We start from the raw sequence: 26,744 nt of genomic DNA on the forward strand, positions 1-26,744 counted from the left end.
AAGATCAAGCCAAAAATCTGGAAATGAATCTACACCAGCGAGATTACCCAAATAAAATCATCAAAAAATGCCAAAAGAGGGCACCGTAACCAAGCGAGGGAGAGTCTTCTGGAAATAATACCGGAGACACCACCTCCAGACCTTCTAACATGTGTCACAACTTACAACACCTCCACCAACACTGTGAAGAAAATAATAAATCGCAATTGGAGAATTCTAACCTCGAATACCCTACAATGGCCTAAACCTAGGTTCGCTAACAAAAGGACACGAAACCTGAAGGACCAATTGGTACACACTCGACCAACCTCGATCAAGAACAAAGAGTATAACCGCAATCTGGAACATGAGTCCCATCACGGGCCACTACCCATGTGGGTCATGCGTTGTATGCAAGCTTACAACAGCCCCTAAAAAACTTGAATTGTTACCCAACTTCATATGGACTCTTCGGCATCACACGAACTGTAACACCAGTCACGTGATATTCATGATTACTTGTCCATGTAAGAGTAGGTATATAGGCATGACATGCCGAAAAGTTAAACTCCGCATAGGAGAACACAAGAGCAATGTGAACTGCAAAAAAGCTACAACAAAAATGAGCAAGCACTACATAGAGAAAAACCACAGTTCAGAAGATCTTAAGTGGGTGGTTTTGGAAACCTTACACGTGACAACTAATAATGCTGAACGCGTTCTGAACAACGTTGGATACACCGTCTCAAAACAGATACAGAAGGGTTGAACGATTTTATCCCATGGTATACACTGGCGTGACATCTGGTGAAAGGCGATTCCAACTAATGTTCCAGTTTCAGAGAGGATAACCGAGATCAGTCTCCCTATGATGAACCTGTCAACTTATAGTAAATCAGAAACAACATCCTTTCACTAACTGTAAAAGAACAGCCAATGGAAAACTACATTTTGGAATATGGTCTCTTTTTCCTGAACAACAGCGATTAAATCGCCATCACAATTCAAGTTCAATGAGAGGAATAGAGACCAATCTCTGTTTGATGAACTGCCAACTCAATATATTTGAGACAATTGACATTCTTCTTCCACATCCAGAAGAATCACTAAAAGAAAACTGTAACCTGCAATACTGTCTTTTTTCTTTATAAACGATCATATTGCCAACCAAAATGCCAACCACAATGAGATTATGAGAGTCCTTTCTCAGTCTTTAAGCTTTGACAAAATATGTAAATAGGAACGATACGCGGCCCCGCGTTAACTGGGACACCGCGATCAGAGTCAGCACAAGTTGCGTGTAAGGAAGAACCGGTAAGCCCTTATTCCTCGTAACCACGAGGCAGAAGACAAACGCGGTAAGAGTCTATTTATTAAATCACATCTAATCCTACAGGAACAGGTTCCCTGATCTCTGATGTCCCGAGGAAGCCACAACGAGGCATCTAGAAGGGTAATTGAGGCTGAACGACGCTAGCTCAATTAAAGTAACTGCAAGGGCTCTCACGGCATAGCTGGCCGCTTGTTCTTTCCGATAACCGCGCACATATTTTCCATCGAGATTAGAAAGCGCAATTGTACTTCTTTAACTATAGGCTGAATGACACACATTTGATATTCGCATGATTGCCTCTTACATCAAATCAAAGTGAGTTAATGTTTTTTTGCTTTTTGTGCTAGATTTGACTTCCCTGCACACACGCATAGTATAACAAAGCGCTATCGTAATCATGCCTGTTACTCGCATGTGAGAACTTCATTAACATCCCTTCCCCACCGGCTCACACGCTAGCCTCCCCAAGATTGCTCAGAATGTTTTTTAGCGCGCCAAATTCCCTGTCGAATTGTTCATTTGATAGCACGATAAATAACAAACTGTTATTACTGTCATAGCTTAATTTAATCATGTAGGACAAATGGTCACTATATTATTAATGATGATTAGAGGGCACAACGACTATAACAGATATAAATAATTTCAATTCATTTACAGAGATAATAACTCTTCAAACGAATTAACAGATAAGTGAATACTTGATCACTCAGAAAAGGCGGCAGAACGCGCCCCCTTCATACCCTGGTCCTGACGAAAGCCTTAAGAATGAGCGAGAAGGCTGAAACATGTTGACCTTATCCACTGATGCAATAGACCAGTAACTCTGTCTATTACAACATCATTTTCGTTTTTAATTTCCCACTTCACTCGCATCCTCAATAAAATTTTGTAGTTTTTTGAGTGCAGTAGGGAATTTTAACTTCACCACTTATGAGCACTTCGCACATCCCTCTTTTCTCCTTTTGATACCTGGACGCTACTGTAAAATCAGTTGGTCTACCTCCAGGTGGAGGACAGCATACTAACAAAAGAAACCCAATGAAGATGCTGTGACAGTACACGAAGGCGGAGAATCAAGATACACCGCCCCCGACCTGTGTACTCATATGAGAGTTTTCTATACAGTTTCCCAATATCAAAGACCCTGATATCACAGGACAAGTGATCCATTTTCCCTCAACTTGATTATTTATGAATAAGATGTAGTCTGTAATTGGGGACAGGGTGCTCGTTTAGTCATAACAGAATTTCCACTGATCGTCTGAAATAGTGTCATTCAGAATGTCCTGCAAATCAGCCATGCCTTGGGACAAAGCTTACATGGCCGAGTACAGCCCGGTGATCAGTCATTTTGGAGAAGGCTAGATAGAGATAGTTAATTTAGTTCCCAGTGGAACATGCTTCTCTAGCCACATCATTGCTCGTTCAAAACTTTCCTGCCACAGCTTGTCAAGATACCTGCTGATATTTGGTTGCGGAGTCAGCCCACAGCAAGGGTTAGCAGATCTCAAACCTGTGCATGTCTGAAGTCAGTGGAAAGGTGGCTGATGTGCAGTTTTCCTGCAACCGTTGACTGTCATTGGCACTTTGCCTTTGTAGGCACTATTTCTACTTGCAACTTAAATAAATCATATCTCTGGTTTCCCTTATTGGGATTTTGTCATTTTGATGTCATTTTACTCATTAAATTTTTCTCTATTTTTGAATCTTTCTTTTGCATTTCAACTTTTACTGTTTTAGTACTGCTTAAATACTTTATACATTTCTTCCAAGTTAAGCCTATCTGCCCTCTGTCATAGCTACCTGGGGGTTGAACTTTGGTAAATTTAGTCACTTTAAAGGTTCACCCTGACAAGTATTGTGATTATTATTTGATTGTTGTACTAACCCTGCTCAAATAATAACCCAGTTTCTTACACAGACTTTTAACAAGTCCTCGTTCATTATGGTACAACAGTGGGCTCAAAGGTTTCTTAGACTACCTCTGTTTTGCACCATCCACTGGCTGCCATTTCTGATGGATACTTCTACCTGCAGGTTCCACGCCTTTGCATATACTAGGCACTAGACTTTATCCAGAAACTTCTGACATCGTTCTCTTTTGCCAGTTGCGGGCGCTGGCTCTGTGTCTAAACTGAAAGTGGAGTCATGTTGATGTCACTGGAGCCATATAGCAGCCGCCCTGGTGTTTTCCATGCCTTTTGATTCAGGGCTTGAACTTCAACTCTAAGGTGAAGAGATTTTTGCTGTCCAGAAATATTTTAGTGCTGTGCTAGGGACATGACCCCACCAAAGAACTCCAGGTTCAAACCCTGCTGCAGGTGTGAAGGACCATTACAGATCCACAAGATTGTCTGTGGTGTCTCAGGTCGAGGCATGCCTCATCATTGTGTGACCTCTGCCTCAAATGAACCGGAAGGCCATCAAAGTGCAGGAGGCAAAGCTCTCCACGACGTAAGTCAGGAAGGACCATAGGGGCTGCCATAAGTCAAGGACGACACTAGGACAAGGTACTTATCCATCTAGCTCTGCCCTGTCCCAAAGTCCTCTAGGGAAAAGGGTAGATGCCTGAAGAAGAAAAAGAAGCAATTCACTTCTCCCAGAAGGTAAAGTCTGGGAGTAATTCTTCCCCTCATGCTGCGCCAGAGGCTTTTTTCCACTCCAGAGCAGTAGTTAGTGTGTTGTCCCCTACAAATAATTTTTGGGAATTCTTTGATTGTGTATACCTTTTTCTCCTTGTATATGATTAATCGTTTGATATTTATTGCCTTTAGGTTAATTCTATTTGACAACTAATTGAATAACTTCACGAATGATCCCCTTGCTAGCAATTTACCTTACTCGTAGTCTCCTAGGCTCAATCAATCAGAACATTTGTACAGCGCACTACTTACCCGTGAGGGTCTCAAGGCGCTGGGGGGGGGGGATGGGGTGCTACTACTGCTCGAATAGCCAGGTCTTGAGGAGTCTTCTGAAGGTTAGCTGGTCCTGGGTCTGCCGTAGGAGGAGGGGGAGGGTGTTCCAGGTCTTGGCGGCAATCTGCTGCCGGAGGTCGCTCTTCAAATGCGGGGGACTAGGGCGTGGTCGGCGGTTAGGGGTGTAGAAGCTGAGTCCTTTGAGGTATGCTGGTCCGGTGTTGTGGAGTGCCTTGTGTGCGTGGATGAGAAGCTTGAAGGTGATCCTCTTGTTGACGGGGAGCCAGTGCAGGTCTCTCAGGTGGGGTATGATGTGGCTGCAGCGAGGGATGTCGAGGATCAGGCGTGCAGAGGCTGTCTGGATGCGTTTAAGTCGTTTCAGGAGTTTGTCCGAGGCTCCTGTGTAGAGGGTGTTTCCGTAGTCCAACCTGCTGCTGACGAGGGCCTTGGTGACTGTTCTTCTGGTTTCGGTGGGGATCCACCTGTAGATCCTGCGGAGCATGCGGAGGGTGTTGAAGCAGGAGGAGGAGACGGCGTTGACCTGCTTTGTCATGGAGAGGGTGGAGTCGAGGATGAACCCTAGGTTGTGTGCGTGGTCGGTGGGTGTTGGAGCTGATCCCAGTGCGGTCGGCCACCAGGAGTCGTCGCAGGCCGAGGGGGTGGGTCTGAGGATGAGGACTTCCGTCTTGTCCAAGTTTAGCTTCAGTTGGCTGGTCTTCATCCATTCGGCGACGGCTTTCATTCCTTCGTGGAGGTTGGTTTTGGCGGTATGGGGGTCCTTGGTGAGGGAGAGGATCAGCTGGGTGTCGTCGGCGTAGGAGATGATGTTGAGGTCGGGCGATGTGGGCGAGTGGTGCCATGTAGATATTGAACAGTGTTGGGGCTGAGGGGTGAGCCCTGGGGTACGCCGCAGATGATCTCTGCGGCTTCGGAGCGGAAAGGGGGGAGGCGGACTCTCTGGGTTCTGCTGGAGAGGAAGGAGGTGGTCCAGTCCAGGGCCTTCTCTTGGATCCCAGTGTTGTGGAGGCATGTGCAGTGGCAGACCGTGTTGAAGGCGGCTGACGGGTCCAGGAGGATCAGGGCCGCGGTTTCTCCATTGTCTAGCCGGGCTCTGATGTCATCGGTGGCGGCGACGAGAGCAGTTTCGGTGCTGTGGTTGCTGCAGAACCCGGACTGGGATGGGTCCAGGATGCTGTTTTCCTCGAGGTAGTGGGTCATTTGTCTGACAGTCTTCTCGATGACCTTCGCCGGGAACGGGAGCAGGGAGATGGGCCGGAAATTCTTGAGGTCCTTGGGGTCAGCCTTAAGTTTTTTGAGTAAGGCGTTGATCTCTGCGTGTTTCCAGCTCTCCGGGAAGGTCACTGTCTCGAAGAAGATGTTGATGGCTTTCCGGAGATGGGGAGTGATGGTGGTGCTGGCTTTGTTGAAAATGTGATGTGGGCAAGGGTCTGACGGAGATCTTGAGTGGATGGTGTTCATGATTTTGATGGTGTCGTCGTTGTTAATGTTGGTCCAGGAGAGCAGGGGGTCGTTGCCGAGGTCTCAGTGGTTGTCGGGGCGGTTGTGGTGTTGAAGCTGTTGCGATCTTGCGAGGGAAGAAGGTGGCAAGGGAGTCGCACAGGTCTTGCGAGGGTGGGATGTCGACGGTGTCGTGGTCAGTGGGGTCGGCGGGCGGGCCCAGGGCGAGGGTGGTGGTTAGCTGTTCTTCGGTGACTTTGCTCCAGCAGCGGCGGGGGATCTGTTTGGTGCGGTGGGTTTCCGGAAGGTGAAGTGGATGCAGCGATGCTCGGTCCAGTGGAGTTCGGTGATGTGGTTGAAGGAGACGTGTGGCCGGCGGAGTGGGTCGGTGTTGTGACGAGTTGTCTGAGTTCGAGGTAGGCGAGGTTGTCGATCAGGGTGGTGGAGTTGGTGTCGTCATTGTTGTTCTCGAGGTGGAAGTTCAGGTCCCCGAGGAGGATGTAGTCTGTGGAGGCGAGGGCGTGTGTGCTGACTAAGTCGGCGATGGAGTCGCTGAACTGTGGTCAGGGTCCAGGGGGTCTGTAGACAAGGGTTCCTCTGAGGGTGCTGTTGGGATCAGTGTGGATCTGGAAGTGCAGGTGTTCAGCGTTGAGGGTGTCGTCGGAGTTGGTTCGAGACTCTGAGCGTGTTCCTGTGGACGATGGCGATTCCTACTCCGTTGGTGCGGTCCCTGCGAGAGATCTTGTAGCCGTCCGGGATGGCTATGGCGATGTCTGGTGCCGAGGAGGGGTTCAGCCAGGTCTCAGTCAGGAAGGCGACATCTGGGGTGTTAGTCGAGTAGGTCCCAGAGTTCGACGTGTTTGAGGGCTGTGCGGGTGTTGAGAAGAATGCATCAGCGGTAGTTTGGTTCTTTCCTGGTTGGTGGGTCGGATGCTGGTGAAGTTGCTGTTCCGGCAGGAGAATGGTCATTGGGTGCGCTTTGGTGCGGCCCGGAAGCAGGTGTGTGAGCGTCTGGTGTTGAGTGCGTGGAGGGTGCTGGGTGCGTGGAGGGTGCTGGCATCGTAGCGGTGTCTTGTGTTGTGGCGGTGGCGGGGGCCAGGGGTTCTGGCGCTGGGCGCGGACGGGCACAAACGGGCTTGCCTTAGGCACGCCTGTGGTGTGCCAGCGGCGCGCCTCCTGCGCGCGGCTGCCATAAGGGGAGGTGGGAGGGAGGAGCAGCTGGGAGGAAAGAGTGGACGAATGGGTGAGCGGGGGGGTGGGGGCGCATCGGCGGGAAAAACTGGGCAGGATTGGCGAGGGATCAGAAGGCAAAGGAAGGCACAGGGCACAGAATGCAAGGGGAAGGAGGGAAAACAAACAAATTAAACAAAAAGACAGAAGCAATACAGTACAAACTAGGGGGGCGGGGTCGCAGCGGCGGGAGAGACGGGGGAAGGAGCGGCGAGGGGACAGAGGGCAAAGAAGGCACAGGGCACCGAATGAATCCATAAAAACAGAAGGAGGGAAAAAACGAGACAATTAAGCAATACAACAGAAGCAATACAGTGCAAGCAGACCTACGGCAGCCACTGGCCACCAGGGATGAGGCGTAGGTGGTAGCCTGCGGGTGGAGGAGGGCCTCGAACTCGCGGCAGCAGCGAGCAGGGAACCACAGGCACAACAGGTGGTGCTGTTGCGGCGTGGGGAGCGATCTGCCTGGAGCAGGGTCAAGGGTCGCTCAAGGATGTCGCTCTCTCGTCCAGTAACTGCATCGGCACCAATATTTTTTCTCTGTGTCTATGATGATGCTGGCATACCCTGACTTCCCGGTGGGAGTCCAGCGTTATTCCTTTACGCAGTGCTGGTCATGTTCCAAAGAGGAGCAGTCCTCTACGGGGCTTTCTTATCCCAGTGGGACCATATGAGGCTCCACTTGGCATCCTTAATTTGGCACCAAGTGTAACCATGGTGCCATATGGAATGCCCCTAATGCTGCCTGGCTTTGAGCCTTTGCTAGGACACTTGATGGAGCTACCACCTCCAATGCAGATTTTTGACTCTGACCCGGCACCACTTCCAATGCTGACACCAGCTCCAATCTTGGCGCTGTTAGGACCTCCACTGCAACCCCATGAATCTGCACTGTCATCTGCCAAGAGTATGAAATCCAGAATCGTATCTTAGTACCTCTTGGAGGAACAGTATCAAGAGGTACCCAAATCCACACACCTTTTTACTCAAATTTAGATCAGCAATCCCGATATGACCAGGGGAATGCTGATTAAACTGTGCTCTACCTCCTCTGAAACATCAGACTTTTTTAGCCCTTAGTAATGCCAGAGGCAGAAATGGTATACTTTCACGCCATACTTGAGAAGGTGGCTGAAGTGCTTCCTCTCCTCTCAGTTGAATAGAGGCATGACATCCTGACAGATGTATTACAGTCGGCTAAATCTGCTGTAGAACATCTCCTCCATTTTAATGAGGCTCTTTATGCTGTCTAAGAGCCATAATCAAAGCCCATCTCGTGCCCAGAGGTGAACCAAATCATAGCTCGCTGGTACAAGTCAGTCCTGGAGACCCAGCCTACTTTTGGCTTCATCTTTCCCAAGAAACCTTAGTGCTGCAGCTGTCCTCCGAACCAAAATTGAAGCTTGACCCTTCCCCACCTATTCCCCAATCAAAAAGTAAAAAATGCAGGAGGGAATTTAGAAGAAACTATTTTCTGCAGGCAGCCTGGCACTGCCTTCACTGAATGAGGCTTGTTTATTGGGGAGCTACTCCCACACCCTTTGGGAGATGGCGGCGATGGTGTTCCGCAACATCCCAGAGGATCTCAGGGGCCACATTACAAAGGTGGACCTTGATAGTCAGGATACTTCGCAACATATTATCAATGCTGGATACAGCCGACTGCGTCACCACACCTATAAGTTCTATGTGTCATTAAAGCGACATGTTCTGGCTATGCTCAACTGTGTTTTCTGCCAATGATCAGAACACGCTCATGGACATGACCTATGGGGAGTGCAGATTTGGTCAGAGAGCAGAAGCAGCACTGGAAAGTTTCTAGGAAGGTAGAGCCACTGCAAGGCTGCAATCATCAGAAGGGCTTTTGTTCCTTTTTTAGACATTCAGCCTGTGGCAGGAGTTTTCAATTCAGGCAACCCTAATCCACCACGACTGGCCAGCAACAGCAATGCCCCCTTGTTTGGCAATGTAGGGGCAGAGGCAAGGTCTGCCCCCACTCCTCCCCCACCTCACCTCACTAGGACGTTGCAGTAGTTGGTCTGTGAAGGAGAAGGCTACGGACGGTGGTGGCTTAATGGGCATCCTCTTTTCTGCAGGCCTGTATGGCCTTAACTTCAGAGTAGTATTTCCTGAAGATTGTGGAAAAGAGGGTATGTCTCACCCTTCCTGCAGCATCCTCCCTCCTCATCATTCCTTTCTATCCTGGCTAGTTCTGTCTACAGTTCTGCCTACAGGTGTGGACCTGCTGCAGAAGAGAGCAGTGGAATTACTACTGGAGCAGGAAATTGGCCTTATTCTTTTTACTTCTTAGTTCTCAAGAAGGATGGCGGCCTTCATCTGACCCTAGACTTCAGGCTTGTAAACTTCTAACTTTTACCTGCGCAAGGAGGAGTTCAGGATTCTGGCGAGGCTTGGTTTCTTTACTCTCTGAATATGGACTACTGGGCACGGTGTCCATCAACCTGCAGAACTTGCAGTTTGATGAACTGATCTCTTGGTCGCACAGGAAGTACCTGCAATTTTGATGTGGGATTCACTCGCCACCAATTCACGATTAGTTATTTTGGATTAAGGTTAGCGCCTCTTGTCACCAAAGTGATGGCAGTGGTGATGGCCCATCTCAAGAGTTTGGAGATCGTGATGTTTCCATACCTGGATGACAGGCTGCTCAAAGCTCGTTTGATCTAGATAGGTTGGAGTGTGCATTGGGGAAACTAGAGACCAGAGACCGCCAATCACCAGAAGAGCAGAGGTTGCACATCAATCTGCTGGTGATCCGACTGGCTTTCCTGACACTTTGCTTGGCAGTATGTCCTGATCTTAATAGACAAAACAGCCGCAATGTAGTTCATCTGCAAGTGGAGGATGAGGTGTCACTTTCTCTATTGGGAAGTGCTGAAGCTCTGACTGGACTTGAGCACACCAAAAAGCTGTAGCTGGTAAACAACCTTCTGGCTAGTTCACTCCGTTTCAGAGCTGGCTGCCTCCGTTGGCATCATCTTGCCAGCTATGAGTGACTTTCCACCTCATTGAGGCAAGCCTTGGGTGGGTCTTTAGCCAATCGCAACAATGCCCATTTCTATGTGTTAGGTTCCCTCAAACATCCATCTCAGGGAGCCTTGGGGGATACTTTTTATTTGAAGTGGAAGTTTCCGCTTCATTAAGTGTTACCTCCCATACGCTTGATTCCTCTGGTTCTGGAGAATATTCACCTGGACCATTCCCAAGCAATTCTCATTTCCCTAGACTGGCTGAGAAGGGTGTGGTGCACAGAACTTTTACACCTTGCCCTTCTTGCTTATCTTAGTCTCCCACACAGAGTAGACCTTCTGTCTTAATCAGGTTCTGCACCACAATCTCCAGCGATTACACCTGTTGAGATGTAGAAGTTGGTGCCATGGTGTGCAGGCAGGCTAACTGACCATTTGAAAGCCTTTTAGCCAACATTCTTCCGTTGCTTTGTCTTTGGTCCAGCACGATGGGCTATGCATTGACAAAGAAGGAATCATCTGAGGCCTTTCTACCAGGTCAGTCTTAAACCTCATCCTTGGCTAGAGGAGAGTGAGTGTTAGACATATGTAGTTTCAGAAAGTGCAAGTAAGAATAGAAGATGCAACATTTTGGGTACAAACCATAACAACATACTTCATGTGTGAATGAATCTGACATCTCCATATGATATTATCAAGCTGAACTAGAGAGTGTGCAGTGCTTTGTGCAGAACTCAGAAACCAGTCTGTGGATCACAGTGCTATAAATAGATACCCAGGATTTGGAAGGAGAGCACCTACCCGTATGAGCCGGTCTTTCCCACCCTGTGACAAAAAACAGAGAAAACCTATTTGTTAGAAGTTTCTATAATAGGAATCGGGCTTAGGTGGTCTCAGTAACGATGAGCAGAAAAAAACTAATGTATCAGCAAGGATCGAACATAGAAAGATGCTCTCTGCTTTACTGTTACATCCTTTGTTGGCTTCAATTTAAATGCACATGAGTTTAAATAAGGCAGCTGTAATTCTAAATTATATCAAAATGAAGGTATTACTCCTTAAAGCTGCAGTAAGTGTAGGATAGGATGCATTATTTAAACAAGAAAGATCTAGAACTAAGAATGACAAGTATTGATTTCTTTATGCCTGGAAAAGTTAACATGGCGGTTAGTAAGAAACGATGATGGTTACAACACAATAAATGGGCACCAAATATAATTGAAAATAAAATCGTATTTGGTTTCCAACTGGGATGCAAGTGATACAGCGCTCAGTGTTTTTGTAGATCCTACATGCACATCCCTCGGAGACCGCCTAAACACACAAACAAAAAAAGAGACATCGACCATTATTATAAAAAAGCACAACACCCTGAGCAATTATTAGTACAAAATAAAAAAAATAGTGATCACAAGTCAGCAGTGGCAGGATGCATGCAACAGATAAAAAAACATGATGAAACCACAATGCACCAGTGGCGGGGTAAACACAAGACTAGGAAGGAAATCTGTTGAATCAAGAGGAGACAACTGAAAGCGACAAGAAAATCATCTAATAGTTAACAGGGGGCAGACTCAAAGGCCACTCTGTGTATGTTAAATTACTGGTTACAATGACGTATGTAGTGAGAGCATAAAAGAATAAACAATTGAAACATATGTACACTTTGCAAAACATAGCATGTCCACAAGCATTCTCGCCAAAGTAAGGTCACATAACCAATCACTCCACTCCAAGAGCTGTAAAAAAATCTGTATCCGCATTGCTGCTGAGGGTAAAAAATAATCCGACCTTAAAAGGAGGTTTCACCTTTGGTGCAGAATGAACCTTTTCAAATAGTGTGCTATGTGGGCCAGAAGAGTAGTGATAACATAGGTGAGCAGGGCTCAGTTGGTGACCTCACACATTGCGAAAGTCTGCATAGAGTTAACTATAGAAAGTTTTGTAAACACCTTTGTGGGCATTCACAAACATTTCCTGTGGAATTTTACATCAAATTTGCACACCTGAAATAAATTCCCCCAAATAGTTATAGTAAGTAGGTAAATTTAGAGGATATGTGAAAAGAAGAGCCTTCACAGGTTCCTTTGAAGTTTCCTTGTAGGTTTATTAATAAAACAGCATCTCAGCAGAGAGCAGCTTCCTTTATCTCCAATGGCTCTCCTCAACTGTCCCTTTAGAACTTCCCCATGTCATACTTCCAGTAACTAGGTAACAGCTCCATGACATCTCCTGGCTGGAGATCTCTACATATCTCCCTTTTATACAAACAACAACACAGTGTAAAAGACTATCATGTGAATACAGAAAGATTAATAAAATTAACATTTTTGCTTTACTAAAAATACATTACAGTGCAAATTAAAATTAACATTCTTATTTCCAACTTATTTTTCAAGAAAACATCCTTGGTCTTTGTACTTTGCAAACGTTTCCTATACTCCACATCGTATCATCTTCCAATATTACGATATTGGACTTCATACTTTTGATCTTTAAAGGTCCCATATATTTGCTTTCACCTTTACGGACCCATTCATTCTTCCGCACCACAACCCAATCACCAACTTGCAACGTCATATGTTTTACTCCCTTTCTAAAATTATACGTATCTTTCATCTTCTTTTGACCCGCTTCAACTTTCTTCATCACTTCCTCACGATCAACCCATATCTTATCCTTCTCACATAACCAAACAGGACACTCCTTTTTCCCTGGTTCTCTCCCTTTAAGGGATACAAAAGGAGCTATCCCAGTGCTAGAATGAGGAGTAATCCTATACTCCACATCGTATCATCTTCCAATATTACGATATTGGACTTCATACTTTTGATGTTACCTAGTTACTGGAAGTATGACATGGGGAAGTTCTAAAGGGACAGTTGAGGAGAGCCATTGGAGATAAAGGAAGCTGCTCTCTGCTGGGATGCTGTTTTATTAATAAACCTACAAGGAAACTTCAAAGGAACCTGTGAAGGCTCTTCTTTTCATGGCGACGAGCTGCGCAAGGAGCAGAAATCAGCATCCCATCCTCGTCGCCATGAAAAGAAGAGCCTTCACAGGTTCCTTTGAAGTTTCCTTGTAGGTTTATTAATAAAACAGCATCCCAGCAGAGAGCAGCTTCCTTTATCTCCAATGGCTCTCCTCAACTGTCCCTTTAGAACTTCCCCATGTCATACTTCCAGTAACTAGGTAACAGCTCCATGACATCTCCTGGCTGGAGATCTCTACATAATGATCTGTCAAAAGCATTATTTTTTCTGACAGTATAGGGGAAAAATATGTTCGAGGCATATGAGCTGCAGATTATACACTGTGCATAGATCGCCATCTGGTGTTGGGCCCGGATGTTTGCAGTTTGTTTTTCTTATTGGACAGTCTTTGGAAGTCACGAGTTCGGTGACTCCTCCTTCGGTCCGTACTGCGCATGGGCTTCGGCTCCATCCTCAGATTGTTTTTTTCCGCCATCGGGCTCGGATGTAATACTTCGTGCTCCGGCTTCGAACCTTTCCAGTTCGACCTTCGACGAAAAATCCTCGTCCATCGAGATTCTTTAGACGAAATCGACTTCTTCATCTCTCTCTTCGGCACTTCTTCGATTCCAGGCATCGGCGGCGCCTTCGGGCCTATCTCGACTCCGGTCTCGGCCGATGGAAAGGACTCCCTTCAAGAAGTGCCCAAAATGTGGGTCTAAATTTCCCCACACCGACCTCCATCAGGTGTGCAACCTCTGCCTCTCTCCCGAACACGAGGCCCGAGACTGCCCCGCCTGCAAGTCTTTTCGTTCGAAAAAGACTATTCGGGATCGACTAGCTCGACGCACCATGGCGCACTCATCGACCTCGGCTCCACCTGACATCTTCGGAGAAGACACCGGAGCTTCGGGGCAGCAGCACACCGAGCTGGAGGACGACGTAGTCAGCGCTTCCGAGGCCGCCGACTCCGACGTGGAGGAGATCACACCAGCGCAGAGGGTCGTGAGTACTCTACCCCCTCCCACTCCCGCGCCCATACCGAAAGAGACTCCGGTTACCCCTTCGCCTCCGGGCCTAGGGAAAACCAAGCATACTGCTTCCATCACCCCACCTTCGGGCCCGGTGAAAAAGCATCACAAGTCTCCTGGCGGCTCGGGCTCGGGCTCTAGCCAGCCTCCTAGCGGCGCCGAAAAACATTCTTCGGCGCCGAAGAAAACAAGCTTTGTTCCGAAGCCATCGGTGTCGAAACCTGGCCTCTCGGTGCCGACCAAACACAAATCCCTCGGCACCGATGCATCCGTGCCGAAGCCTGCCTCGGCGCCGACCAAAAAATCGGATACCCCGAGAAAGCACGGCACGGATAAACAGACGAAGCCTTCGGTTCCGAAAACATCGGCACCGATGGACGAATCGGTGCCGGAGGAGCTTTTCACACCGAATCCTCTTCAAAAGACTTTAACATAGGATCCAAGGACTGGACATTTAATTTTGTCTTCCAAGAAAATACTTTTGGACAAGCCAACTCCTCCTCCACCACCAAAACGGAAGGACTCTGCCACATCCCCGTTCAGAGTACCCTCTCCACTACCACCTCCTCCACCTCCTCCACCCCCTCCATCCCCTCCATCTCCGCCCCCACCTTCTCCACCCTTGCCTCATCGGTCTCCAACCCCATCTCCAGACCCTGATGACCACGGAGATCCATTCTATGATCCCACAGATGCCCCGCAGGACCCCACTCCTCCGGGAACACCTGACCCATGGGAGGATTATCACAATCCCGATGTCCCAGATGTGCCTCAGGATGATCTCTATCCATCCAGGCTGTCTCCACCAGAGGACTCCCTGGGGTTCCATCACCTCTTACAACGGGCGGCACATTATCATGGGGTGGAGTTACACAGTGATCCAGTTGAGGAAGACTTACTACTTGACACATTTGACATAGCAGATAAATCCACCGCTATATTACCCATGCTTAAAGGGGTGACCAAGCATGCCACAGAGGTTTTCAAAGACCCAGTCAGAGCTAGGGTCTTAAACCCCAGAATAGAAAAGAAGTACAAGGCAGCTCCCACGGATCCTGTCTATATTAAGGGACCTTCGCCCCTAGACTCATTAGTGGTTTCCACAGCTAGGAAGCGCTCCAACTCTGTCATCTGGTGAGACTCCACCACCTGATAAGGAATCCAAGCTCTTAGATGCGTCAGGCAAACGCACTGCCTCCCAAGCTGCCAATATGTGGCGCATCGCCAACACGCAGGCGCTGCTGGCGAGGTACGATAGAGTGCACTATGATGAGCTGGAGGCTCTCATGCAGCATCTCCCAGAGAAATATAAGAATAAGGCTCATGAACTGATACAAGAGGGAAAGATTATTACCAACACCTCTATTAAATGTGCACTTGACGCAGCAGACACGGCGTCCAGAGCTATAAACACCAGTGTTCTGCTTCGCCGTCACGCCTGGCTCAGGATCTCAGGCTTTAAACCAGAGGTCCAAGCATCTATATTAAACCACCCTTTTGACCAACAATACTTATTTGGCCCAAAAGTAGATGAAGCCCTGGAAAAAATGAAGAAGGATACGGATACGGCGAAGTCTATGGGAGCCCTGCAATCACAAACCCCTAGACGCTCCTTTCGCCGCTCCTCCTTTCGAGGCTCTGGCAGAGGTTACTCTTCCGATAACGCCTCCACGTCCTACAAGTCCCCTCCTCAGAATACCTTCTCAAAGGGCTACCAAAGAGGTGGATATCGAGGAAACAATTATAAAGGCAGGGGCAAAACCAACACCGCCCGTTCTGCCACACCGCCCACACAATGACTTTCCCCCGCTCCCCCCAGACCATTCCACTCCGGTCGGGGGCAGACTACAAGACTTCCTTCAAACCTGGGAGGCCATAACATCAGACAAATGGGTGACCCAAATTGTTAGGTAAGGGTACTGTCTTGAACTAACTTCTACCCCCCCAAATATTCCACCCAGACACCGTGCGATGTCACAAGAACATACCACACTTCTAAAGCAAGAGGTACTCTTCCCTCCTGCAAAAACACGCGATAGAGCAGGAACCCGTCTATCAGCAAAATCTAGGGGTCTACTCTCTGTACTTTCTCATACCGAAGAAAGACGAGACCCTACGGCCCATTCTAGACCTCCGGCCTCTAAATGCATACATCCATTCAGACCATTTTCATATGGTAACTCTTCAGCAAGTTCTGCCACTCCTTCGTCAGGGCGACTTTCTCACTACACTGGACCTGAAAGATGCATACTTTCATATTCCAATACCCCCTGCTCACAGAAAGTACCTCCGATTTGTGGTGGATGGCCAACATTCAGTTCAAGGTTCTCCCCTTCGGGGTCACAACCGCACCACGGGTGTTTACCAAATGCCTGGCAGCACACCTCAGAAGACAAAACATTCACGTCTTCCCCTACCTGGACGACTGGCTCATAAAAGCCGCGTCCTACCACCAGTGTGTGCAGAATACAAACACTACCATACAACTACTCCACCAGCTAGGCTTTACGGTGAATCACCTAAAGTCCCACTTGATACCGTCTCACACAAAGCAATACCTCGGTGCCACTATAGACACCTCAAAAGCTATAGCCTATCCCAACTCAGCCAGAATCGCAAGCATGCAAGCCCTGCGCCAAAAGTTCCTTATTCAGCACTCTCTCCCAGCAAGAGTGTTCATGAAACTAATAGGGATGATGGCATCTTGCATTTTCATAGTGCCCCATGCAAGACTTCACATGCGTCCACTCCAAGAGTGCCTAGCACACCAGTGGAACCAGACCCAGGGACAGCTGACGGATCTGGTGTTGGTGGACGGCCGCACCCATGGATCTCTGCAGTGGTGGAACACCACAAACCTTTCCAAAGGGCGACCGTTCCTGGACCCGGTTCCTCAGGTGATTCTAACAACGGACGCATCGCTCTCCGGCTGGGGAGCGCATCATGGACTATGGACGCCACAACAGAGGTTACTCCACATCAACCATCTGGAGTTATTGGCGATCTTTCTAGCCCTGAAATCGTTTCAGAAACAAATTTCAGCCAAGGCAGTCCTCATTCGCACAGACAATATGACTGCAATGTATTATATTCAAAAACAGGGGGGGGGGGGACACTCTCCCCAGCTCTCCCGCTTAGCACAGAGCATATGGAGATGGGCAATTCCACAAAAAATCTTTCTCCTGGCATAACACGTCCCAGGCATACAAAACACCGTGGCAGATCTGCTCAGCAGACAAACGCAGCAAATGCACGAATGGGAACTGCATCCACAAGTTCTTCACCCATTCTTTCACAAGTGGGGGCATCCTCAAATAGACCTCTTCGCCACCCACGAAAACAAAAAATGCCCAAGCTTCGCCGCCAGATACCCACACCCATTGTCCAAAGGCAATGCGATATGGATGAACTGGTCAGGCAGATTTGCATACGCCTTTCCACCTCTCCCACCAATTCCGTTAGTGGTAAGGAAGCTACAGCAGCACTCCCTCACACTCATTCTGGTAGCCCCAACATGGGCCAGGCAGCCGTGGTACACCACACTACTACAGCTATCGGTGGTACCACATCAAAAACTGCACCTGTCCCCATGCCTCCTAACCCAGACCCATGGAGAAATCGGGCACCCGGACCCAGCTCAGCTCAACCTTGCGATCTGGCTCCTGAAATCTTAGAATTTGGATACCTTAATCTTCCCCCTGATTGCATGAACATTATCAAGGAAGCCCGACGTCCTACCACTCGAGCATGCTATGCCGCAAAGTGGAAGAGATTTGTTGTTTAATGCCGTAACAATACAATCAACCCTTTAGATGCATCCATACAGCACATCATATGCTATCTGCTCCATCTTCAAAGGTGTAACCTGGCGTACTCATCCATCCGTCTACACCTAGCAGCAATTGCTGCTTACCTACAATACAGACAGCATTTATCACTGTTCAGAGTGCCTGCTATTAAAGCCTTTATGGAAGGCCTTAAAAGAGTAATTCCACCCAGGGCACCACCTTCACCTGTATGGAATCTAAACGTAGTTCTTACAAGGCTAATGGGTCCGCCTTTCGAACCAATGCATAAATGTGAGCTACAGTTCCTTACTTGGAAAACAGCTTTCCTCGTGGCTATCACTTCCCTTAGAAGGGTTAGTGAGATACAAGCGTTCACTATACAAGAACCCTTTTTACAGATACATCACAGCAAGGTGCGCACAAATCCAAAATTTCTGCCCAAGGTCATTTCCCCCTTCCATCTTAATCAATCGGTGGAGTTACCGGTTTTTTTCTCGCAACCTCAATCTGTTGCGGAAAGGGCTCTACATACACTTGACGTTAAAAGGGCCTTACTGTACTACATACAAAGAACGCAACCTTTCAGAAAGACTAAACAGTTGTTCGTCTCCTTCTCTCCACCGCATAAAGGCAACCCCATTTCAAAATCAGGGATAGCTAGGTGGATTGTAAAGTGTATACAAATTTGCTATCACAAAGCAAAACGAACATTATCTGTTCCACCTAAAGCCCACTCTACAAGAAAGATAGGGGCTTTTATGGCTTTTCTAGGGAACATACCCTTAGATGACATCTGCAAGGCAGCCACATGGTCAACACCGCACACCTTCACAAAACATTACTGTGTAGATGTGCACTCCAAACAACAAGCTAGTGTGGGCCAGGCTGTACTGAAGACATTATTTCAAACTACTGCAACGGATACCGGTGGTCGCCGCTAGGGTTGGGTACTGCTATATAATCTATGCACAGTGTATAATCTGCAGCTCATTTGCCTTGAACGGAATATGCTACTTACCAGTATGCATCTGTTCTTGGCATGTAGAGCTGCAGATCTATACACGCCCACCCGCCTCCCCGGCTACCTGTATCCGTTCCAGTCTTATCTTATTTAGATACAACACACATGGGTTTCTTCACTATTATCACTACGCTCCATCTTTTCCCTGCTGGTGAAAAACAATCTGAGGATGGAGCCGAAGCCCATGCGCAGTACGGACCGAAGGAGGAGTCACCGAACTCGTGACTTCCAAAGACTGTCCAAGAAGAAAAACAAACTGCAAACATCCGGGCCCAACACCAGATGGCGATCTATGCACAGTGTATAGATCTGCAGCTCTACATGCCAAGAACAGATGCATACTGGTAAGTAGCATATTCCTTTCCATATGTGATAGAAGCAAACTTTTTTTCCCAACAATTTTTATCAAGTTTTCAATATATTTAGTGTTCACAATTTTCAAGCACATTGTCATATGTATTGCCCAGCCCATCTCCCACTCCCACTGTGGTACATACATATAAGGCATTGTTCCCCAGATAGTCACTTTTCGAGGTTTGTTGAATAGGTTGTCCATGCACCCCAAACCTTGTGTTTTTTCTGCAGAACCCCCTTGATTTAAAGACGTATTGCTCAGCTTTGGCGCAGTAGTTCATCACCGTAGTCTAAGCCATCACAGATGGTGCTTTTTCTGCCCTTCAATTTTGGGCAGTGTCTCTTTTAGCAAGAATGAGACCCGTGGCTGTCAGGAGTCTGGTTCATCTACTTCCCCCGCCCCCAATTCATCTATTAGACCCAACAGCATCCTTTTGGGTTCCGGGATCACCAGCCTCCCAACCAGTGAGGATAGGATATTGCACATTCTACACCAGTATCTTTGTTATCACTGGGCATTGCCAGACTGTGTAAGAAGTTTCTTATGTTTGTTTGACAGCGTATGAAGAGAAAAAAACTTTTATGTGCAACTTACACATTTTCCTCACATTTATTGATGCAAATGTCCGTTTGCTGAAAAAATATGCACGCTTACATATGGAAAAGGAGGCGTTCTTCTGGAGATCAAAGATTGCTGTAGAAAACTCCTCTGTGAGATGTTTGTTCTGAAAAGACTTTAGACTTTTTTGGGATTCACAAAGGGAAAAAGCATTGTGTGTAGATTTGACTTTCCCTAAAGGGACATTCAGAATCAAGCCCTCGAGGATTTTTTCAATTGCACCGAATTTGTCACCAATGTTTATACATTCCAAACTCAACAATTAATGAAAGCTTCCTTTTCTTTGCAGACCTTTCCAAAGTAAAACTCATGCGTTATGATGACCCTGTGCTGGGACCTCGCCGTGTTCCTGTCCTGGACAAAGAAGATTCTGGGAAGACCACCATTTCAGAGAAGGCAATGTTCCACATTGACCTTACTGAGAAGAAAGTGCACATCACGGACAATGGACTGAAGGCAGATATCGGAGACACAGTCGTTTACCTCGTTCATTGAGCGTTGGACCACACCCAAGCTCTGGCCCGAAGTTGCTGTACGTTCAGTTCACATGAGGCAAACTGTCCAGACACTGTTGCTTCACAGTACGATGTCTGCGTTTTATGTGTTGTAAAATAAAGGCCTTTTTAACAGTAAATAAAACATTTGCCACAAAAACAATTAGACTTGTGGGGTTGTGAAAGTAGGTAACTCCTTTGGGATTTTCCTGCCATACATACCCCACTACTTGAGACTCGCCAGTGGCTTCCATTCCATCTCAACAACGATAAGCCTGTACAGCCATAAATGCCGTATTACGAATGTTGCTAGGTTATCTTGACATTTTTAAAGCCTATTTCTGCAGTGCTTTTTTTTGTACAACTTTGACTACTTCCACTGTTACGCCTGACAGTAAATATCAACTGTTCAGATCAGGGTTGTTTGGGTGAATTTATATTACCCACCTTCAATTGTACAGAAGCTCAACAGATGTATGACCAGAGATGCCATTTCCTCTTCCACAGAAAGAGCAAATAGAAGGGACACTATGCTCTTTAAAGAAACACTCAAGGTCCTTAGCAGTCAGCACTCGATGTACGCAGTCCGCAACAGAAAGAGAGGGTTGCTAAAATGTTCTTGACTTTCTGGTTAGATTAGGCAAGTAATTCAAGGGTTCTGTTGTGAATGAACGGTTATCCAACTCCAGGGTATTTTAGGTAGTATTTATTATGATGGCAAGTTCAGGTGTACAAGTACAGGGAGCCCCACCAGGAGCAGCCTTCTTGCTGCTCAGCCCATACACCAACTGCGAACCTCACCGATCCAACATTCCACACCATACTCTCACTGGCTGCGCAGCAAGTATGACACATCCCCCTTCTTTACGGTAAACAAAAGCTCAATGCAATGGTCCAAGAAAAAGAATACACTGGTATAATGTACATGGACGGAAATAACATGAGAAACCATTGCAAAGGCCTGAAGATGACTGAGGGCATACAAGTAAAGATCAAAAGCAAAAATAGAACAGCACAATGGGCATGCAAGTTAACAAAATGCACAGAAAGCACAGGAGAATGTAACAAATTGCTTGCATGTTAACAAAAGATATAAAATAATGGAAATTGAACAATGCCCACCCATGTACGCACATTTATGAAAACAAACCACAAACTAGGCAAGATAAAAACTGTCTTCGAGAAAACAAAAAGACAACACATACACACATCCTCTCCGTTCCAACACAAAACGAACAAATCTACCTTTCCACAAAAACCAAACAAGCTTGCCTACTACTACACCACACATAACCGACCAAACCCCTTATGTCACAAACAAACCAGCTGGCCATGCTGAAAAGTCCATGAACCCACAGAGAACAGAACCAAAACGGTGCAGTAGCAATCACCCCACAACCAAACAAAAATGCACAAATACACCAAGGTAAAACAAGGCCGCAATCAGACGAGTGGAAGAAACAGCAACATAAGTGCACAAATACACTATAGTGAAACAATACCGCACCCACACAAGGGTGGAAGGAACGCCAAAACAAGTGCACAAATATACAATAGTAAAACAATGCCGCGACCACACGAGTGGAAGGCACGCCAAAACAAGTGCACAAAAACACTATCCCAAAACCATGCCGCAACCACACAAGAGTGGAAGGGAGAACAAAGCAAGTGCACTAGTAAACTATAACAAAACAATACCGCAACCACACAAAGGTGGAAGGAAGACCAATGCTAGTGGTGGTTTCCTAAAGTCAACCACCATAAAAAACAAGCATTGGCATAGCCAATAGGTCTCGCCTTTTGGACCTTTTAAGTGTTTAGCCATGCAACAGTTGTTGCACCAAGAATATTGTGCTGCATAACTAAATACTTAGAAGGTCCCAAAAGCGAGACCTATTGGCTATGCCAGTGCTTGTTCAGCTAGTAGAGGGTGCTGTCACATACAGCCTTAGGGAAACTTTGTTGTTCTTCTCAGATTTATTTTTAACATTCAATGGTCTCATCTTAGTTCACTGACAGTCCTGAACTGAACAAGACTACAAGGGCCAAAGTGTGTCGGAATGAGGTTGAATATGAATAGTGGAATTGAGTGTCGGCGCAGGTAGTGGAAAGCCCGGGTTGCAAGCATTAACAGGTATGACTCGGAACCAATTGGAGAACAGCAGAGGTGTCGGAATTTAGCATTGAAGAGTATTTGCAGATCTGTGGTGCTGCCCCGGAACCGGAAAATAGACGTTGCAGTTCAGGCTTGTGGTACATTGTCGGAGAAGCGTAGTCGCACTTCTAGAATTGCTGAGCAGCGTGTGACGTCGTGAAATTCAGAATGGGCTGTTCGAGGCATATGAGCTGCAGATTACACACTTTTGCATAGATCGCCATCTGGTGTTGGGCCCGGATGTTTGCAGTTTGTTTTTCCTCTTGGAAAGTCTTTGGAAGTCACGAGGTCGGTGACCTCCCTTGGTTCGTGTTGCGCATGGGCTTCGGCTCCATCCTCAGATTGTTTTTTTCCGCCATCGGGCTCGGATGTAATACTTCGTGCTCCGGTTCCGAACATTCCAGTTCGACGATCGAAGCGGAATCCTCGCTCTCCGCGGTATTGTTTAGATAATGATCTCCTCAATCACCTTCTTCTTCGACGCACCTTCGATTCCAGTCATCGGCGGTTTTCGGGCCTATCCATGCTCCGGTCCCGGCTGATGGAAAGAACTCCATTCAAGAAGTGCCCTCGATGTGGGTCCAAATTCTCCCACTCCGATCTTCATGAGGTGTGCAACCTCTGCCTCTCCCCTGAACACGAGGCTCAAGACTGTCCCGCCTGCAAGTCTTTTAGATCCAAAAAGACTATTCGAGATCGAAGGGCCAGACGAAAAATGGCGCACTCCTCGACCTCTGTTCCAGTCGACATCTTCGGGGACGACGTCGAAGCTCCGGGACACCAGCACACCGAAGAGGACCTAGTCAGTGCTTCCGAAACCGACGACTCGGATGTGGAGGACATCACCCCGGCGCAGAGGGTCGTGAGTAAAATACCCCCTCCCACACCCGTGCCGACACCCAAAAAGGCTTCGGTCACGCCTTCGGGCCTAGGCAAGACCAAAGACACTGCTTTGAACACCCCACCTTCGGGCCTGGTGACGAAGCCAAGTAAGCCTTCTGGCGGCTCGAGCTCGAGCCAGGCTGCCAGCAGTGCCGAAAAACACCCTTCGGCACCGAAGAAAAGATCGGCCTCTACCTCGACACCGAGCTCCACACCAAAGCCCTCGTGTCCAAACCCAGCCTCTCGGTGCCGACCTAACATCATAAGGCCCTCGGCACCGACACTCCCGCGCCCAAGCCTGTCTCGGCACCGAACAAAAAACCGGAGGTTCCCAAAAAGCACGGCACAGACAAGCCTAAGAATCCGTCGGCCCCGAAAACGTCGGCGCCGACCGAACAACCAGTGTTGCAAGAACTTTTTACACCGGATCCTTTGCAAAAGACACTTACCAAGGATCCAAAAACTGGACATTTGGCACCGTCTTCTAAAAAGAGACATTTGGACAAACCAGCTCCACCTCCAAAGAGGAAGGACTGTGCTACCTCCCGTTTCAGAGTGCCTTCCTCACCTCCTCCACCCCCTCCACCTCCACCCCCTCCACCTCCACCCCCTCCACCCCTGCCTCATCGCTCTCCGACCCCGTCTCCAGACCATGATGATCAGGGGGACCCATACTATGACCCAGCAGATGTGCCACAAGACCCCACCCCTACAGGATCCCCAGACCCCTGGAATGATTATAATAATCCAGACATTCCAGATGTCCCACAAGATGACCTCTATCCATCCAGGCCATCTCCACCAGAGGACTCACTAGGTTTTCACCACTTACTTCAGAGGGCGGCACATTATCACGGGGTAGAGCTACACACTGACCCAGTAGAGGAAGATTTCCTCCTAGACACCTTTGATACTGCACATAGGTCTACTGCTATACTACCTATGCTCAAAGGGGTAATAAAACATGCGCCAGAGGTTTTTAAAGACCCAGTCAGGGCTAGGGTCCTAAACCCACGCATAGAAAAAAAGTATAAAGCTGCCCCTACAGATCCTGCCTACATCAAAGGGCCAGCACCACTGGATTCCCTAGTGGTATCCACCGCAAGAAAGAGATCAAATTCCCAGGCGTCAGGCGAAGCACCACCACCTGACAAAGAATCAAAGCTCCTAGACGCATCAGGAAAACGCACTGCGTCACAGGCAGCTAATATATGGCGTATCGCCAACACTCAAGCGCTATTGGACAGATACGACAGAGCGCATTATGATGAACTAGAAACCATCATGCACCATCTCCCAGAAAAATATAAAAATAGGGCCAATGAATTAATCCGATAGGGTAAGACCATAACTAATACCTCTATATGCTGTGCCTTAGACGCAGCAGACACAGCCTCCAGGGCCATTAACACCAGTGTCCTACTCCGTCGACACGCTTGGCTGAGAGTTTCAGGCTTTAAACCCGAGGTACAAGCCTCCATATTAAACCATCCGTTCGATCAGGAACATTTATTCGGTCCAAAGGTAGATGAGGCCCTCGAGAAGATGAAAAAAGACAGATACGGCGAAATCTATGGGAGCCCTACAGTCACACCCTCCTAGACGCTCCTTTTGCCGCTCTTCCTTTCGGGGCACAGGCAGAGGCTACTCCTCAGATAGCGCGTCCACGTCCTACAAATCCCCTCCTCAGTCCACCTTCACAAAAGGTTATCAAAGAGGCTGCTATAGAGGCAATAACAATAAAGGCAGAGGCAAAACAAATACCGCCCGCTCTGCCACACCGCCTACCCAATGACTTTCCCCTGCTCCCCCCAGACCATCCCACTCCGGTCGGGGGCAGACTACAAAATTTCCTTCACGTCTGGGAGTCCATCACATCAGACAAGTGGGTGACCCAAATTATTCGTTCAGGGTACTGCCTAGAACTCGCATCTACCCCCCCTCCCCCAACATTCCACCCAGGCAACGCCCAATGTCACAAGAACATTCCACGTTACTAAAACAGGAGGTAATCTCCCTCCTACAAAAACACGCAATAGAACAGGTCCCCCACGATCAGCAAAATGTAGGGGTCTACTCCCTATATTTTCTGATACCAAAAAGAGACCAGACTCTACGACCTATCTTAGATCTCCGGCCTCTAAACACATACATACATTCGGACCATTTTCACATGGTAACACTTCAGCAGGTACTTCCGCTCCTCTCCCAGAACGACTTTCTCACCACACTGGACTTGAAAGACGCGTACTTTCACATTCCGGTACACCATGCCCACAGAAAGTACCTCAGATTCCTAGTGGACGGGCTACACTACCAGTTCAAGGTGCTCCCATTCGGGGTCACAACAGCACCACGGGTATTTACCAAGTGCCTAACGGTAGTGGCGGCACACCTCAGAAGACAGCACATTCACGTCTTCCCGTATTTGGACGACTGGCTGATAAAAGCTGTGTCCTACAACCAATGTGTACACCACACCACCACTACAATCCAGCTACTTCACCAACTAGGCTTCACGGTGAACCACCAAAAGTCGCAGCTAACACCATCCCACATAAAGCAATATCTCTGTGCCACCATAGTCACCTCAAAAGCCATAGCCTATCCCAATCTGGCAAGGATCGCAAGCATTCAGGCTTTGCGTCAAAAATTCATACTTCAACACTCCCTCCCAGCAAGAGTGTTTATGCAACTGATAGGGATGATGGCCTCTTGCATTTTCATAGTGCCTCATGCAAGACTCCAGATGCTGCCACTCCAAGAGTGCTTAGCGCGCCAATGGAACCAGGCCCAGGGGCAACTGACAGATCTGGTGTTGGTAGACGGTCGCACCCATCGCTCTCTGCAGTGGTGCAACACCACAAATCTTTCCAGAGGTCGCCTGTTCCTGGACCCGGTTCCACAAATAATCCTGACAACAGACGCATCGCTCTCCGGCTGGGGAGCTCATCTACTACACCTCACAGTGCAGGGCACATGGACGCCGCAACAAAAGTTACTCCACATCAATCATCTGGAGTTACTGGCAATCTTTCTTGCCCTAAAATCCTTTCACACACAGATTTTAGGCAAAGCAGTCCTTATCCGCACAGACAACATGACTGCCATGTACTACATCCAGAAACAAGGCGGCACACACTCTCCACAGCTCTCTCAACTAGCACAGAGCATATGGAGATGGGCAATCCCACACAAAATCTTTCTCCTGGCCCAGCACGTCCCAGGAGTCCAAAACACCATGGCAGATCTGCTCAGCAGACAGACGCAACAGATCCACGAGTGGGAACTTCACCCGCAGGTTCTTCACCCGTTCTTTCAGATGTGGGGGCATCCACAGATAGACCTATTCGCCACCCACGAAAACAAAAACTGCCCATGCTTCGCCTCCAGATACCCACACCCATTGTCCAAAGGCAATGCGATATGGATGAACTGGTCAGGCAAATTTGCATACGCCTTTCCACCTCTCCCACTAATTCCATTAGTGGTGCGAAAGCTACAACAGCACTCCCTCACA

At 47.8% G+C, this 26,744-nt stretch overlaps 1 protein-coding gene across 3 annotated transcripts in view; it reads left to right on the forward strand.

Moving 5' to 3' along the window:
- Positions 1-20,350, forward strand: part of LARS1 (leucyl-tRNA synthetase 1) — a 497,298-nt gene extending 476,948 nt beyond the window's left edge. For all 3 annotated transcript variants that reach the window (XM_085618114.1, XM_085618113.1, XM_085618116.1), the window contains one exon: positions 19,983-20,350. In XM_085618114.1, coding sequence (XP_085474240.1) covers positions 19,983-20,188 — 206 coding nt within the window. In that variant the 3' untranslated portion in view covers positions 20,189-20,350. The remainder of the gene's footprint in view (positions 1-19,982) is intronic.
- The last annotated feature ends 6,394 nt before the right edge of the window (positions 20,351-26,744 follow it).

The sequence above is a fragment of the Triturus cristatus genome, chromosome 7 (assembly GCF_964204655.1).
Source record: "Triturus cristatus chromosome 7, aTriCri1.1, whole genome shotgun sequence".
Classification (NCBI taxonomy): Eukaryota; Metazoa; Chordata; class Amphibia; order Caudata; family Salamandridae; genus Triturus; species Triturus cristatus.